This window comes from Oryctolagus cuniculus, chromosome 5 (genome assembly GCF_051225735.1).
Source record: "Oryctolagus cuniculus isolate XC-2025 breed Fujian yellow rabbit chromosome 5, ASM5122573v1, whole genome shotgun sequence".
In the NCBI taxonomy this organism is placed as follows: Eukaryota; Metazoa; Chordata; class Mammalia; order Lagomorpha; family Leporidae; genus Oryctolagus; species Oryctolagus cuniculus.
In genome coordinates this window covers 160,182,150-160,199,574 of record NC_142871.1, presented here as the reverse complement: position 1 = coordinate 160,199,574, position 17,425 = coordinate 160,182,150, and the positions used below count along the sequence as shown (strand labels likewise).

The 17,425-nt window shown below is 50.3% G+C and overlaps 1 protein-coding gene across 2 annotated transcripts in view; it reads left to right on the top strand.

The window, feature by feature from the left end:
* GCNT2 (glucosaminyl (N-acetyl) transferase 2 (I blood group)) overlaps positions 1–17,425 on the top strand; it is a 74,294-nt gene that overhangs the window by 13,185 nt on the left and 43,684 nt on the right. Inside the window, exon 1 of one of the 2 annotated variants that reach the window (XM_002714168.6) lies at positions 11,355–16,748. The exons of the other annotated variant lie outside the window; for it this stretch is intronic. Coding sequence (XP_002714214.3) covers positions 15,824–16,748 — 925 coding nt within the window. The 5' untranslated portion in view covers positions 11,355–15,823. Of the gene's footprint in view, positions 1–11,354; positions 16,749–17,425 lie in introns of those variants that run through there. 2 annotated transcript variants of the gene reach the window in all.

The window sequence follows — 17,425 nt, the reverse complement described above, 5'->3', positions numbered from 1 at the left end:
GGTTTAAGTAAGTTAAATCAGTGCTTTGGAACACATCATGTTATAATGTTGCTATTAGTAGCAGCAGCGTGAGTTGAATATGCCTTATCCAAAATACTTGGGACCAGAAGTGTTTCAGATTTTGAATTATTTTGGGGTTTTGCAGTACTTGCATATGCATGATGCGGTATCCTGGGGTTCCCAACCACTGAAGTCCAGTCATGGATTTCATTTATATTGTCTATGGCCTGAAGGTATGTTTAGCAACATTTTTAAAAATACGTATTTTAACATTTATTTGAGAAAGAACAACATAGACAGACAGAGTTCCCATCCACTGATCCTCTCCTCAGATGACTACAACATCCAGGGCTGGGCCAGGGCTGATGCCAGGAACCAATAACTCAAACCAGGTCTCCCATGTGGGTGGCAGGAACCCAATTACTTGAGCCATCACCTGCTGCCTTCCAGAGTGAGCACTGACAGGAAGCTGGATTCAAGAGCCAGTGCCAGGAATTGAACCCAGGTACTACAGTATGAGATGAAGGGTACTTTAGCCACTGGGCCAAATGCCTGCCCCAATTTTATACAATATTTTTGATAGTTTTATGCATAAACAAAGATTCATGGGATGGAATTTTGCACTCATAGCATCATGTCAGTGCTCAGAAATTTTCAGATTTTGCAGCATTTTTTGAATTTTCAGATTTGTATACTTTATTAGCATAATGTATTTTTATCCATAAAACGGATATTCATGCAATAAGCATTTATGGAGCACCTAAATGTCATGCTAGGTACTGGGACAGAATAGTGAATAAGACTCATGGAGAAGGCCGGCATTGCGGCTCACTAGGCTAATCCTCCGCCTAGCGGCGCCGGCACCCCGGGTTCTAGTCCCGGTCGGGGCGCCGGATTCTGTCCCGGTTGCCCCTCTTCCAGGCCAGCTCTCTGCTGTGGCCAGGGAAGTGCAGTGGAGGATGGCCCAAGTACTTGGGCCCTGCACCCCATGGGAGACCAGGATAAGTACCTGGCTCCTGCCATCGGATCAGCGGGGTGCGCCGGCCGTGGCGGCCATTGGAGGGTGAACCAACGGCAAAAGGAAGACCTTTCTCTCTGTCTCTCTCTCTCTCACTGTCCACTCTGCCTGTCAAAAAAAGAAAAAAAAAAGACTCATGGAGAATGTATCTGGACAGGGAAGACAGGTAACAAGAAGGAGGCCGGTAAGCAAGAACACTAGGGGATTAGGATACGTAGAGTGAAGAAATACACAGGCTAGATGCAGGAGGGGCCCTGCTCGGGTCAGGTGTGTCGGGGAAGGCTTCCTGGCAAAGGTGGCACCTGCACTGCATCCCCGCAGTGAGACGAGTCAGCCTCGCGCTGGGAAAGACGTTAGAGAGAGAAGAGGGACTGCAAAGGTCCTGAGTTAAGTGACGACCTGGGGTGTTCAGGAGCAGAAAGGCCAACAGGTATGATGTGGCTGTGGCCCAGCGAGCCAGGACAAAAGCTGGGCCGGCCATGAGGTGGGCAGTGCAGGAGCTGTGCAGTCCCTGGGGATGACAGGCCCTGACAGCGCCTGCCCGTGGAGTGATTGGCAGATACAGGAGGCCCCTGGCTGTAAGTGCCCCGAGTGGAGGAAACAGTCAACGAGGCCGCCTCCCTGCTGGACACAGGCCAGCCCCATGGCCCAGGGTATTCTGGGATATTCTGGAGTGCTTCCCACCACTTCCCTCGGATCTGACTGATGTGTGCTTTTCTTTTAAGATTCAGCTTAGAGTCCAATTCTCCACCAAGCCTTTCCTGCTTCGGACTCCTATGCCTCATTGTCCTGTTGTCAGTCCTGCGGCGTGTGTTCCCGGTGGCTTTTTAGACAAGCTATGGCACATACTGGCGTTTGTATTCCTTAGACCAACACAGTCCAGGGTATATGCGCATTGCTCAGCACAGTGGAGCCTTGGCTTATATTTATCCAATAGTACGCATGTGCACGCGCGTACGACCACACTCACGTAAGTTTAAACGGTGTCGGCCAGCCCAGCCTGGCTTCCATTCCACCTGGTGAGTCTGGGGTGAGGAGTGAAGGGTTGTTTCCACAGCTCGCCATGTTCAGTCCCAGTGACCTCCTCTCACCACATCGGCCCGCGGCATGAGTCAGCTTCTTCATCTGGTGTGTTAGCAGAAACAAAGCCACCTGGATCAAGCTTGAGGGACAATTGCCTATGTTGAAACGATGGAGAGACTGTCATCTCTAGCGTGGCAGATTCCCATAGCATTTCTTAGAGGAATTCTTATATATTTGAAAGGCAGAGTTACAGAGAGGGAGAGAGAGAGAAAGAAAATCTTCCAGGGCCGGCACCATGGCACACTAGGTTGATCCTCCGCCTGCGGAACTGGCATCCCACATGGGTGTCGGTTCTAATCCTGGCTGCTCCTCTTCCAGTCCAGCTCTCTGCTGTGGCCCGGGAAGGCAGTGGAGGATGGTCCAAGGGCTTGGGCCCTGTACCCGCATGGGAGACCAGGAGGAAGTACCTGGCTCCTGGCTTCAGATTGGCGCAGCTCTGGCCATGGCGGCCATTTGGGGAGTGAGCCAACGGAAGGAAGACCTTCCTCTCTGTCTCTCTCTCTCACTGTCTGTAACTCTGTCAAATAAATAAAAAAATAAATAATCTTTAAAAAAAAATGAGAGAATCTTCCATCCACTGGTTCACTCTCCAAATGGCCACATGTCTCCCATGTAGGTGCAGGGGCCCAAGCACTTGGACCATCTTCCACTGCTTTCCCAGGTGCATTGGCAAGGAGCTGGATCAGAACTGGACCAGCTAGGACTCAAACCGGTGCCCATATGGGATGTCAGTGCTGCAGGCAGGAGCCTTACCCACTACGCCACAGCACGGGCCTCTAGAAGAATTCTGACTGTTAGGGTGCTCTGCTTCTCCGTACTGACCTCAGCTAACCTCTATGTAGGATGTAGAACTACACAGTATTTGTTGAATTTTTTATAATCTCCAAAGCCAGGGCAAAAATCCCTGTCTTCTGATCTAGTGTTGTGTCCCCTGTCAACCAATTCATGCGAACTATAGAATTTTTGTTTTTTAAATATTTATATTATTTTTTGAGAGGCAGAGTTATGGAGAGAGGGAGAAAAAGAGATCTCCCATCCAGTGGTTCATTCCAAAATGCCCTCAACAGCTCCGGCTGGGGCAGACTATGTCTACCACATGAATATCAGGGACCCAGGTACTTAACCCATCACTTGCTGCTTCCCAGAGTGAACAGTAGCAGGAATGCTACATTCTGGAGGGGCGCTAGGACTCAAACCCAGGCACTCTGGTAGGGAGTGTGAGTGTTTTAACCACTGTGCCACATGCTTGCCTTGCAACGAGCCTTTTTAAATGTGCTTTCTCTGTACCAGATGTACTCAGAAACTTGGCTTCCCCTCACCCTCTGACCCGCATGCACAGTGTGTGAAATTCTTTCCTAAGCTGCTGTTGGACAAAACCACAAGGGATAGGTCTGCCTTCCGTCCCCTTTGCCGCGTCACATTTCCAGAGAAAATGTTCAAGGCCTTTGCCCTTGAACTCTGACCTTCGTGATATTCGTTCCCCATCATCTTTCTTTTCATCTAGATTTAAAAAGAGCAGAACTAGCCTGTGGCAATATCAGAGGACAAAACTGACACCCTGACGGGGTCAGCTGGGGACATGGGGCCCTCCTAACGTCTCTAGCTCACTCCTCCTCTGTTGGACATTCTCTGCTTCGTTTCTTCTTTGTCCAACTCCTACCTGAGTCCCAGTACTCACATAAGTCATCCTCTGTTGAAAATCTGCGATTTTGACCATGGTGCGCATCTGGGCTCCTTCCCAAGCTCTTTTTGGGGTCTACAGAAGAATGATCTTCCTGCCCTGCGCACCCGGTTCCCTCTGGAGTCCTGTGTGTAAGCCACGTTCCTGAAACCCTAGGCGTCGTTTGTCTCTTAGAAAGTTCTCTGGTTTTCTTCCTCCTCTCCCAGGGCATGGGCTGGCCTGCGCCTGTGTCTCCCTGCACCCCACGCCCAGGACTTCTGCATTTATCTCTGCTCTGTTACGCTTCCGCTTTTTGGACTTTCCCCAGCAGTGACTCAGTCTAAACCCAGCCTCCTAAGTACAGTTTTCCTGTGTAAAAGCAGCCTCCTCTCTATTCCATACAGAATCTAGAATCTTCCCAGCGTTCAGAGCCAACTAGGGCTTGGGGGAGCTTCTAGTTCCAGTCCTCAAGTACAAATTAGGAAATTGTGAGGCAGAGAGATCAAATGGCTGCCGATCGCCCTGCTACATGAAGTAAGTATCCATTTCCTAACCTCACCGCTTACGTTATAAATCTTAGTGTAGGCATTTCCATTCATATTTTTCTATTAATCCCACCTCGTACAGAAAGCCGTCTCAGGGGCTGGCAGCATCGGCATCCCATACGGGCACCAGTTCAAGTCCCAGCTGCTCCACTTCCAATTCAGCTCTCTGCTATGGCCTGGGAAAGCAGTGGCAGCAGCAGAAGATGGCCCAAGTGCTTGGGCCCACATGGGAGACCCAATAGAAGTTCTTGGCTCCTGGCTTTGGCCTGGCCTAGCTTTGGCCTCTGTAGCCATTTGGGGAATGAACCAGAGGATGGAAGATAGATCTCATCTCCTCTCTGTATTTCTGACTTTCAAATAAATAAATGAAACCTTAAAAAAAAAAAAAAGGTCACATATGGTGAGGAGAGGATTTTGTTTTAAGATTTATTTATTTGAAAGGCAGAGTGACACAGAGACAGAGAGAGAGATCTTCCACTCCTCAGTTCCCCTCAAGAGCCAGGGCTGGGCCAGGCTGAAGCCAGGAACCAGGAGCTCCATCTGGGTCTCCCATATGGGTGACAGGAACTCAAGTACTTGGGCCATGATCGGCTGCCTCCCCAAGTGAATTAGCAGGGAGCTGAATCAGAAGCTGAGTAGCTGGGACTTGAACGAGCACTCCGAAGTGGGGTGTGGGCATCTCAAGTGGTGGTTTAACCTGCTGCCCCACAGCGCCCACCCCAGAAGTTTGAGATACTGGTAATGTGACAATAACAATCGGGATGTCTTTATGTCTTTAGGTTCTCTCATTCTTATCTAGGTTGTGAGTCTTGTGCTGGCTGGGGACGGCTGAGTGGGCCGTGCAGTTTAAGAGCATTCTGTGGGCTCGCCGTGGAGCCACCCCATGAATGCTAATCACCTGTCCCGTGCCTCAGTGGTTCACAGAAATGTGCGGGAGGGTCACGTAGTTGTCACGCACTGTAGACTCCGTGATGGGTCCCGTTCCCGCCCTCACCCCAGCCCCTGATCAGTTACTGACTGTTGTCCAGTCACACCTTTCAGGCAGGATTCTGTCTGGGAGTGGGGGGATCAGTGGTCTCTGGGTGACCCGTTCTTCCTGTTCTGTTCAGGACTTACTCAGTTTGAGCACTGAAAATCTTGCATTCTGGGAAATTTCTCGGTCCTGGGCAAGCTGGGTCGGGCACTCTCACCTCTGCTCACTTTCCACATCCAGGACGTGTCCATGTAGATCATGAGTGCCCTAAATATTTAAATTCCGCAGAGCACCACTGATCAATATACTGGAAGAAGACGATCATTGAAACCTCGGTTATCTGGGTTACAACACATTAAAGGGTAACGATCAAAACCTCAGTGTTAGCCATCAGCAACCACTCTTGTGCCTGCTCTTGCTGACAACAGTCTTCCCGTTGGCTTTGAGGATAGATCCGTCTGTTTAGATCTTATCTAAAAGAATGGGTTGGTAAATACGCAATCTGAATCAAACCTCTTTAACCAATGGGAAAATCAAATGCAGACGTGACCTTCAGTTTCAGACAAACACACGACATTATCTTGGAGGCAAATTTGTTCCAGTTTTAATTTCTAGGAAAGCAGAAGAAACATCTGCGTTTTGGGATTTTTCCAAGTGCTCTGCCCTAACAAACTGTCTAAACTCAAGCAAGTGACAGGCTCTGTGGGAAAGAAGCTAGTTCAAGAGTGGATTGAATGAGCTACAACGGCATCTATTAGAAGTTGGGAAACTACTGCCTATCTCTATTTTAAGGCTATTTTGTTTCCATTTATGTGAAAAGATTCAGAAGATAAAGAGGATGGGATCTTCCGGATAGATTGCTGGCAGCAGCTGGAATGTAAAACGCAATCCCCTATAAATCCTTCCCCTTGTAATTTTCAATCCCACATTCCAGACTGGGTCTGGGAGTGCAGAGGGGGTTGGAGATGGGCTCGGAGGTAGCTGGCATGAGAGGAAAACCCAGAAGAATCTCTGGACTGGGACAGACCCCTAGGTCAGGTCCCCGCCTGTCTTTTTCTCAGAGTAGACCTTTGCAATCAGAGAAAAGGAACAACCCAAGACAAATCATCATCTGTGCTGTTCCTTGAAATGTAACAGACTGTAGTGCAAGGTGCACGCTTTGCTTGTGGTTTCCTGGTTTCCGTGATTTTTGCTTTGGCTTAGACACTTAGAGGTCACAGGTGGGCAGCTAACCGCAGCAGGGAAGGAAATGAGCCACCCCAGAGGGGCTGAGAGAAAAGTAGTAAAAAGCGGTGGGACCCTGCAGGCACGAGGTAAGCTGGGGGTGGGAGGGGGAAAGTAGTGGGAGATCTCGAGGGCATCCTAGCCAGATTTACTTTCCACGACATGGATAAGGCTTTCCACTATTCCTTTTATTTATTTATTTAAATACCATTCACATTTTATTTATTTGAAAGAGTTACAGAGAGTAGTAGAGCCAGAGAGAGAGGTCTTCCATCTGCTGATTCACTCCCCAGATGGCTGCAATGGTCAGAGCTGCGCCAATCCAGAGCCAGGAGTTTGTTTGTTTGTTTGTTTGTTTTTTTCCAGGTCTCCCACGTGGGTGCAGGAGCTCCTTTTTGGGCCACCCTCCACTGCTTTTCCAGGCCATAGCAGGGAGCTGGATCGGAAGTGGAGCAGCCGGGACAAGAACCAGTGCCCATGTGGGATGCCAGCACTTCAGGCCAGGGCTTTAACCTGCTGCGCCACAGTGCCGGCCCCTCCACTATTCCTTTTAAAAAGTGGGAAACTAAGGCACAGTGACGCCAAGAAACGTTCTTGGTCAGGGCCAACATTGTGGCCCACAGGGTTAAGCTGCTGCCTGCAGTGCCGCCATCTCATTTGAGTGCCAGATCAAGTACCACCTGCTCTGCTTCCAATCCAGCTCCCCACTGATAAGCCTGGAAAAGCAGGACATAATGACCCAAGTACTTGGGCCCCTGCCACCCATGTGGAAGACCCGGATGGAGTTCCAGGCTCCCGGCTTCACGCTAGCCCAGCACTGGCCATTGTGGTTCACTCCCCAAAAGACCAGAGTGGCTAGGGCTCATCCAGACCAAAGCCAAGAATCAGAAGCTTCTTCCAGTTCTCCCACATGGGTGTAGGGGCCCAAGTATTTGGGCCATCTTCTACTGCTTTCCCAGGTGCCTTAGCAGAGAGCTGGATAGGAAGTGGATCAGCCCGGACTTGAACCAATGACCATATGGGGTGCTGCCACTGCAGTTGGCTTTAACCCGCTACACCACAGCTCTAGTCCCCAGAGTCTAATTTAAACCTCCAAAGCCACGCTCTCCACCACCGTGCTTTATATTTGTCTCCAAAATACCCAGGATGCATCAGTAGGCTGGCTCTTCCCAGAAGTAACTAAGTCAGGTGTAGCTTTGAAGAACAGGCCCAAGCATGGAGCCGGTGGCCCGAAGGCCACGCGCCCTGGAGGTGCAGGGCTACAGCCAGCCCCCTCCTGGCAAGAAGCCAGGGCAAGGAAAATGGTGGAAAGCCTGTCTCAGGCTTTTAATCCACTTTCAGAGGGGAGTGGTTAATTAACCTGATTGGCCGGTGGGCACTCAGGTGTGGCCAGTTAGGGGCATGAGGTCACACAGGGGCGTGGTGAAGGTGTGGTCTTCCAGCTCACAAACCTAATCAATCATTATTTATTTATTTATTTTTGACAGGCAGAGTTAGTGAGAGAGAGAGAGACAGAGAGAAAGGTCTTCCTTTTTTCCGTTGGTTCACCCCCCAAGTGGCTGCTACGGCCGACGTGCTGCGCTGATCTGAAGCCAGGAGCCAGGTGCTTCCTCCTGGTCTCCCATGCGGGTGCAGGGCCCAAGGACCTGGGCCATCCTCCACTGCACTCCCAAGCCACAGCAGAGAGCTGGACTGAAAGAGGAGCAACCGGGACAGAATCTGGTGCCCCACCCAGGACTAGAACCCGATGTGCCGGCGCCGCAAGGCGGAGGATTAGCCTAGTGAGCCGCAGCGCCGGCCAAACATAATCAATTTTAACCTGTATGCCTGTCTGCTTCAGCTGCAGTTGGTAATGACGGGCAGCTCCCTGATGCTGGGGTGGGGGGAGGGCAGAAGAGTTGAGGCTGCCCGTGGTAATATGACCTTGAGAGTTCCAGCGTGTGGGACCCCCCCCCCCCCATGCATAGCTGTTCTGCATCCCTAAACCTACCTGGGAAGGGAGTCAGCATGCTTAGGGTCCTGTATGAGTCAGGTTTGGCCACAGAGAGACAGAGAGAGGTTTTCAAACTTGTCAAGCACATATTAAGTAAAAGGCATTGTTCCAACTTTTTATCTGTTTTAAGTTTTTTGTTACTATTATTATTATTTGAAAAGCTGAGTTACAGAGTGTGGGGAGCAACTCGGACTAGACTGTTACTGGAATTAAGACTTATTCTATGCATCTGCTCTCCCACAATATGGCGCTGGGAGAGGAGTAAACAGCTTCTACCCAGCTGCCTCTCACCAACTTGACAAGCTGCAGGAGCTGCTCCTGATTGGAGGAGAGCGGCGTGCTCGGCGTGTGGGCAGCCGAGTTGGGATTGGCGGAGGAGGACTATAAAGGAGGAGAGAGACGGCATGCACCAGGAACATCTAAGGGGAACACCTGTGCAGCCCCCGAGAGAGCCGGCCGGCGGTGTGCCGCTCCCCTGCGGAAGTGGGGAAAGTGGCCAGGGGGAACCGCCCTTCCACGGAGGTGGAAGGGATAGTAGCCAACCCGGGAAGAACCAGCAGCAAACCCGGGGAGGGCCGAGCAGACGAAAGAACAGTGCAGGGTCCTGTGTCGTTCCTCCGCGAAGAGGGGGAGCGACACAGAGGCGGGGGTTGGGGGGTCCGCTGGTTCACTCCCCAGATGGCTGCAATGGCCGGAGCTGTGCCGATCCAAAGCCAGGAGCCAGAAGTTTCCTCCAGGTCGCCCACCCGGGTTCAGGGGCTCAAGGACCTGGGCCATCCACCACTGCTTTCTCAGGCCACAGCAGAGAGCGGGATCGGAAGTGGAGAAGCCAGGACTTGAACCAGTGCTCATATGGGATGCCGGCACTGCAGGAAGCAACTTTTACCTGCTATGCCACAGCACCTGCCCCATAAAATTTATTTTTTTTAAGATTTTTAAAAAATTTATTTGAAAGGCAGAGTTACAGAGACAGGAGGAACAGAAAGAAAGAGATCTTCCTTCCGCTGGTTTACTCACCAAACAGCTGCAATGGCCTGCTAGGCGAGGCCAAAGCTAGGAGCCAGGAGCTTCTTCCACTGCTTTGCCAGGCACATTATCAGGGAGCTGGATCAGATGTGGAACAGCCAGGTCTCGAACCCGCACCCATATGGGATGCCAGGATTGCAAGCGGAGGCTTAACCTGGTATGCTACAATGCCAGCCCCTGTTTCAATATTTCTAAAAAAGATTGATTTATTTGAAAGGCAGAGTTACAGAGAGACAGAGAGAGAAATTTTCTATTGACTGGTTCACTCCCCAAATTGTCACAACAGCCAGGGCAGGTCCAGGCCAAAGTCAGGAGCCTGGGACTCCATCCCGATCTCCCAGATGAGTGGCAGGGACCCAGGTAGCTGGGCCATCAGCCACTGCTTTGCTAGGCCCATCAGCAGGGAGCTGGTTCGCTAGTGGAGCAGCCGGGACTCATATGGGATGGAGGCATTGCAGACACCATCCCAACCCACTGCACCCCAAAATCGGGCCCCCTAACTTCTTTTCTTAAATTTCTTAAGAGCCCTATGGGATCAGTGCTCTGTATCTCCATCCTAGGGAAGAAAGGCAACCAGAGCAAACAGGGTGGCTCTGCGGCTGCAGAAACGGCGTCCGACCGGGAGAAGCTGGAGCGCTCCTACGTCCTTGGTCACCTCCAGCAAAACCCGAGGTCCATGGGCGCGAGAATCCCGACTGAGTGCACGCAGGGGCTTTCAGGTTTCCCAACCCGCTTAATCCTCACGCCCCATGAGGTTGAGCCTAAGATGACAATTACCTGACCGACTCTAGAAATCCCAGCACCGTGTGCTGCAGCCCAGACACTCTGTGCACAAAGAGCTTCATGTGAGTGCAAGGGCGACCCAGATGATTATTTCCCCATATTTCACGCTTTCTTGAGTGGAAAAATACAGGAATCGCAGGTGGTTTCAAAGACCCTGAAATAGCAGAAAGTCTGCCTGGAGGAGCCCGATTCTGATCTGGGGCAGAGATCAGCAAATTACAGCCCCAGGCTAACCCTGGCCTAGTGTCAGTACTGCCCTTGAGCTGAGAATGGTTTTGCATTTTCAGATGGCTTCAAGAAAAAGCAGCAACAGACCATCTCATGGCATGAACAGAACCGTGCAATCCAGACTGCAGTGTCATGAGGACACAGCTGTCCTGTGTAGGGCTCTTGAACGCTGCAGTAGAGAGCTGAGCAGTTGTGGCAGAGACCCACACGCCTATAAAACTCAGCCGTCGGGCCCTTTACAGAAAAGGGTCTGACACTTGTAGAAGCAGGTGGTAAACATATCTGCCTAGCATTTTTCAAGAAGAAAGTTTTCTCATAATGATGAGTTTTCTACATAATTGAAGCCTAGACTTTCGTGCACAAAATAGTTAAGACTACTTTGACTCAATATTTCAGAAATGCCTTTTAAGATATGTGGAATGTATATCTAAGATATCTATTGATGCAGCTGGCTTTGTGGCACAGTGGATTAAGCTTCTTTTTTTTTTAAATATTTATTTATTTGAAAGTCGGAGCTACACAGAGAGAGGAGAGGCACAGAGAGAGAGAGAGAGAGAGAGAGAGAGAGAGATCGGTCTTCCATCCTATGTTTCAAACCCAACTGCCCACAACGACTGGAGCTGTGCCAACCTGAAGCCAGGAGCTTCTGGGTCTCCCATGTGGCTGCAGGTGCCCAAGGACTTGGGCCATCCTCTACTGCTTTCCCAGGCCATAGCAGAGAGCTGGATTAGAAGTGGAGCAGCCGGGACTTGAGCTGGTGTCCATATGAGATGCTGGCACTGCAGGCGGCGGCCTTATCCGCTAGGCCACAGTGCCGGCCCCTGGGTTAAGCTTCTGATTTTGACACCCATATCCCGTATTGGAGTGCCTGGTTTGAGTCCTGGTTCGGCTATCAACTCCAGCTTCCTGCTAATGTGTACTTGGGTGCCAGCAGTGATGGATCAAGTACTCGGCACCCACATGGGGCACCTAGGACTGAGTTGCAGTCTCCTGGCTTAGGCCTGGCCCAGCCCCAGCTATTGAAAGCATTTGTAGAGTGATGCAGTGGATGAGATCTATATGTCTCTCTCTCTGCCTTTCAAATAAATAAAATATATAATTAAGTAATTTTAAAAAACATTGAAATAGTTATCAGTCCTGAAACCATGGTTCATTAATTGCCATTAATTGCTGGCATTGAGAGGCACTCAAGCTCGCTCATTCTTTTTTTCTTTTTTAAAGTTTTATTTTATTTATTTGAAAGAGTTATAGAGAGGTAGAGACAGAGAGAGAGAGAGGTCTTTCATCCACTAGTTCACTCCCCACATGGCTGCAATGGCTGGAGCTGAGCCGATCTGAAGCCAGGAGCCAGGAACTTCTTCCGGATCTCCCTCCTGGGTGCACGGGCCCAAGGATTTCAGCCATCTTCCACTACTTTCTCAGGTGCATTAGCAGGGAGCCAGATCATAAGTGGAGCAGCCGGGATTTGAACCAGCACCCATATGGGATGCCTGTGCAGTAGGCCAGGGCTTTAACCCACTGCGCCACAGAGTTGGCCCCTCTCTTCATTCTTCATGGCCTTCAATGTCCATGACCCTATGGCCAAGTGCTAGCTGCCATCTGTGAAATCATTAGCTCTGCTGCCTCCCTCATTTTCCCTTTCCTGACCTTATGCTTTGGATTGTGTGAATCCAGCCTACAATGTGTGATCATTATTTTGATTGCTTAAATATCAGTCATTATTTGCTTTCTGTGTTTCACTTGTGGCCAAAGAGTTTGAGGTTGCCAGACTGATACCAACCAAAGCCTTAAACGCAAAGAGACAGAGGAATCTTGGTGGAGTTGGGAGTTGAGGGGACTCACCGATAAGCATAGCCTTTACTCAGTAGCCAATAGTTACACCGTGTGTAATGGAGAATGGGTTCCAGTCCTGCCCCTCTGCTGACCAGCATTCGCCTTGGCCATTGTTAACCCAGCTGCATGGACTCGAGATGCATGTAAGGTTAATGAGGGCCAAGTCATTGTACAGGAAAAGAGATGCAGGCGTGTGCTCTGAGGCCCCCAGAGAGCCTGGCCCTTTGTTTTCATGTCCAAGCTGGTCTGAGTGTGTGCTGTTACCTCCAGTATTTGTGCTGCCTCTTGTTTGTGATCATAAAGTTTATCCTGGGGCACAGAGAGACAGGACATGAAATGTCCACTCAACAACAGTTTTCAATCTGTTAGACCAACTAGAGCGAATGGAGTAGAAATAATGTCTCGGTTGGAAGTTAATAGCTTAACTCACCCAATTATTTGCTGGAAGAAAATGCCTGTTCTGTTACCACAGACACCAGGCAAAACAAACCTGGTGTTCCGGCTGGCCAATAAATAGGCATCGTTTTCTAATCTCAGGCTGTTCATCTAAACCAGTGTAAATAAGTCAGGGCAAATTATAGAAGTGGTTTTTTGTTTTTGTTTTGTTTTGGTATCACTGTTTGGAACCGTAAATCGTGTTGCGGCTCCCTGCTATGGGCAGTCTGCTTTCACTGAATCATGACGAATGATTTCTCGAGTTTGCTTTGCGCTGGCGTCCACTGAAGCTCCCCGCTGCAGGATCAGAGCTCAAGGCGATGAAGAGGGGAGGGGGGAACGTGAACTGAAAGCCCTCAGCTTCTCTTCCTCCCTCCAGCTCTCCCAGTCTTGTTCTCCACAAGCTCTGCCAAGGACATACTTTGCAGAAAAGGGTGTGGATCTCAGAAGAATGAAGGGCAGTAAAGGCATAAAAATGGGACTGTTTGTTCCCCGCATATAGATACATTTCATGCGTGTGTGTGTGTGTGTGTGTGTGTGTGGGTGTGGGTGTGTGTGGGTGTGTGGGTGTGTGTGGGTGTGGGTGTGTGGGTGTGGGTGTGTGTGGGTGTGTAGGTGTGGGTGGGTGTGGGTTATCCCCTCCCTGGAGCAAGGAGAGGCCAGCAGTAGGGAAGGAAAACTGTAGCAATACCTTCTGGGAGTAAATCCACCCACTTAAAAACCCTATGGCCGGCGCCGCGGCTCACTAGGCTAATCCTCCGCCTTGCGGTGCCGGCACACCGGGTTCTAGTCCCGGTCGGGGCGCCGGATTCTGTCCCGGTTGCCCCTCTTCCAGGCCAGCTCTCTGCTGTGGCCAGGGAGTTAAGTGGAGGATGGCCCAAGTACTTGGGCCCTGCACCCCATGGGAGACCAGGAGAAGCACCTGGCTCCTGCCTTCGGATCAGCGCGGTGCGCCAGCCGCAGCGCGTCGGCCGCAGTGGCCACTGGAGGGTGAACAAATGGCAAAAGGAAGACCTTTCTCTCTGTCTCTCTCTCACTGTCCACTCTGCCTGCCAAAAAAAAAAAAACCAACCCCTATGGTCCATTAGCAGGTTCGGAAGTGTTGGCCACTTTTCAAAGAGAGACAACAGCAATCATAGCTAATGCTCCTTGGCTATGTACTAAGTGCCCAGATTCCTACAAAGCCCTGAACATGACTTTCCCTCGTTTAATCTTCTTCCCTAAGTGAAATGGGAGGCACTGCTGTTTACCATGTCACAGAGAACCTGGTACTTACAGAGGTTAAGTAACTTTACCCTAGTGGCCTTGACCCACTGGGATTTAGCCAGAGACTGGTTCAGCGTCTTGATGGGTCCAGCCTGATGAGCACCTCTGGGAAGAGTATCTGTATCTGCCTCCACCGCCTCATCTGTAAGAGGGTTGCTTCAGGTGCCAACTCTCCACTCTCCAGCAAAACTCATATCCAAATCAGTATACATCCCATCCATGCCACTGCTGCCATTCATTCCTACAGTGATTTGGAGGAAGCTAAGGGGTGGTGCCGGCTAGGAAATGGGCAGGGAGAGTGCTGCAGTATGCACCAAATGTTTTCCAAACAGGAGCAGGTGCCCCAGCTGTCAATCATGCCCAAGCAGGTGGGGTTGCTGGGTGACTGAGTGTAACACCCCTTCAGGGGGCTGCCACAGCTGACCCTTCTGTTGGGCCAGTTCCCTTCTGCCAGAAAGGTCCCTGTAGCAGCTTCCACTCACCAGGCCTCTCTGCCTGGAGCAGCCGCACAGGTGACCTAGGAGAACCCCTCTGTAATGTGACCAGACCTGCTCTTCCTGGCTCCCCTAGTTACACTGACTGCTACTTCCAGGAATTTTACATCAGCCCTGTAGCTTTTGTGCTTTGAATCTTCAGAGTACAGAGCGGGAGAAAGGTTGGGTGGGAAGGAGAATGAGAAACCTGCCAGCTCTGGGACACAACCTCAAATCTGAAGATGTCAGGGTCTGAAAGGGACCCACACACTACAGATGATACCTTGTCAACAGCTCAGGTCCTCGGAAGCTCTCTGTGAAATGGGAGCCGGCATGTGCCCTTGGGGAACAATGGCTATCATCTTTCTCTGGGGCATGCAAACGAAAATGTGTTTACTGCATTATTTATCCTCAACACTGACCCTTTCATGTGAAAAGTCACTCTTAGCTTCCTTCTCTTCTCATCAAACGCCCCCAAGGGTGTGACTCTTCCTTCTGTCTTCCCCTAGTGTGCACATAATGTACATATGAGCTATGGCACCCCCTCAGAATCTGTCAGATTTCATCCAGCAAACTTCACCACCAGAGATATTTTTACTGCTGAAAATCTTCTACTTAGACCTGTTGCAAGTGTGCATTTCCTTATCTGCGCCCAGAAGTAGAGACAAGACTGACAGGAAAAGAGGTAGCTGAGAACTGAGAAACCCAAGGAGCAGATGTCCTGACTGTGGCTTCCAAGGACTGATAGCAGGTGGTGGGGTCAGGCCCCACCCCAAATTTTTGGAGCCATTTATTCTGGAAAGCAAGGGGAGAAGCATGAGATGAGAAGGGAGATGAGATTGAAATTGATTGGATGGGAGGCGGGGAGTAAAGCAAGAGAAACAGTTTCTGGGAGAAGGACCTGTCGTTGCATTCCAGAACGTAATTTGCTAAGATCCACCAGTTACGTTTCATATGCAAATGAAGAGGCTTCCCGGAGGCTGGGCTGGGCTGAGCCGTCAGTGCCCGCGTGAGCAGCCCGGATCCAGCACCACCGCCGGGCTGCAGACCAGAGCTGCTGAGAAAGCGTCTCAACTCCAGCCAGCCCCAAGGAGGATGGATGAGACACCCCGAAGCTGAGACAACAGAAGGATTAAAGGAGTCAGGAGAGGCAGCCAGCCCTCGGGAGAAGCTGTCGAAATTCCAGACTAGCAAGCGCAGTCAGTCCAACCTCTCCCAGTTGGGATTTCATTGCTCAAATCCCTGCAGAGAGAGATTCTTTTTCCCCCAGGAAAGCGAAAATAATGAACTTTTGGAAGAATTACTTTTTTGCCTGCACTGTGCTCACTGTGGTTATTTGCGTGATATTTTACACTCGCCAATTAAGCCCGCCAAAAAGTTACAAGAAGGTGAACAGTTCCAGTGAGAGGCCTTTTAGACTCAATGCCTGTAATTACGCCTTAGAAGAGAAGCCGGCCTTTGTGTGGGGAAGAGCACCGTCGTCGCCTCTGGGCAGAGTCCCTTGCCAGGAGTACCTGCTGCAGAGTCACTACATTACCAGCCCCCTGTCCGAAGAAGAAGTTGCCTTCCCCCTGGCCTACGTCATGGTCATCCACAAGGACTTTGATACTTTCGAAAGGCTCTTCCGGGCCGTCTACATGCCCCAGAACGTCTACTGTGTGCACGTGGACGAGAAAGCCTCCACTGACTTTAAGGTTTCTGTGCTGCAGTTACTGAGCTGCTTCCAAAACGCGTTTATCGCTTCGAAGAGAGAGCCCGTGGTCTACGCAGGCATCTCCAGGCTGCAGGCCGACCTGAACTGCCTGCAGGACCTCGTGGCCTCCCACGTCCCCTGGAAGTACACCATCAACACCTGTGGGCAGGACTTCCCCCTGAAAACCAACAGGGAAATCGTCCAGTACCTGAAAGGGTTCAAAGGGAAGAACATCACCCCCGGGGTGCTGCCCCCCGCCCATGCCATTGGACGGACTAAATACGTCCACCGGGAGCATGTAGGCAAAGGTGGCTCTTTTGTGAAAAATACTTATATTCTGAAAACCTCACCGCCACATCAGCTGACCATCTACTTTGGTACCGCCTACGTGGCCCTCACCAGAGAGTTTGTCAACTTTGTGTTCAGTGACAAAAGGGCCATTGATCTACTGCAGTGGTCAAGAGACACCTACAGCCCTGATGAACATTTCTGGGTGACACTCAATAGGATTCCAGGTAGGAACCAACCAGTTTCCAGTCCCATTTGGTCATATCGATTGATTGAGTTTCCCAGTCTCCCACTCCTCCGGAGAACTGGCTCATCCGCAGTTATTTCATAAAAATAACAAATATCTGGGAAACTACTGATTTAGTTACTTTTAGTGACAGGTTAGTGCTGACGCTGTTTTCTTACAAACTTGAGACATTGTGATCTGAGAAGTGCTGAGCTCAGTTGCTCTGGCAGAACTGCCTTGGTGTGTCCCAGGGTTGCTGGCTTCCAACCCAGTCTTGTGAATTCATAGTCTTCACGGTCCTTGATAAGTACACTTATCATGAGACTGATTCTTTTTTTTTTAAGTTGCATCCTAGAACTTAGGAGTTGAGGGAGGTGTTGTTGCTGCTGGAGGAATATTATTGTGCTGTTTCGTTGATGGTTTCATTCACGGTTCATGGGGCTGTTTGGGGTTGGAGGCTGTTCTTAGAATCTTGGAAATCTCTTTGGATGTTCACAAATCAGCACTCAAATGTCTCTGGTCTAAGATCACAACAAACACCCAGATCTTAATTCATCTCAGTTCAACAAATCTATCATGATGGATTACTGCCTAGAAGAGTGGATAGCAATGAATTGAAACATCCAGAGAGAGAGAGAGAGAGAGATCCTAGCTGGAGCTAATCTGAAGAGAAGTTTC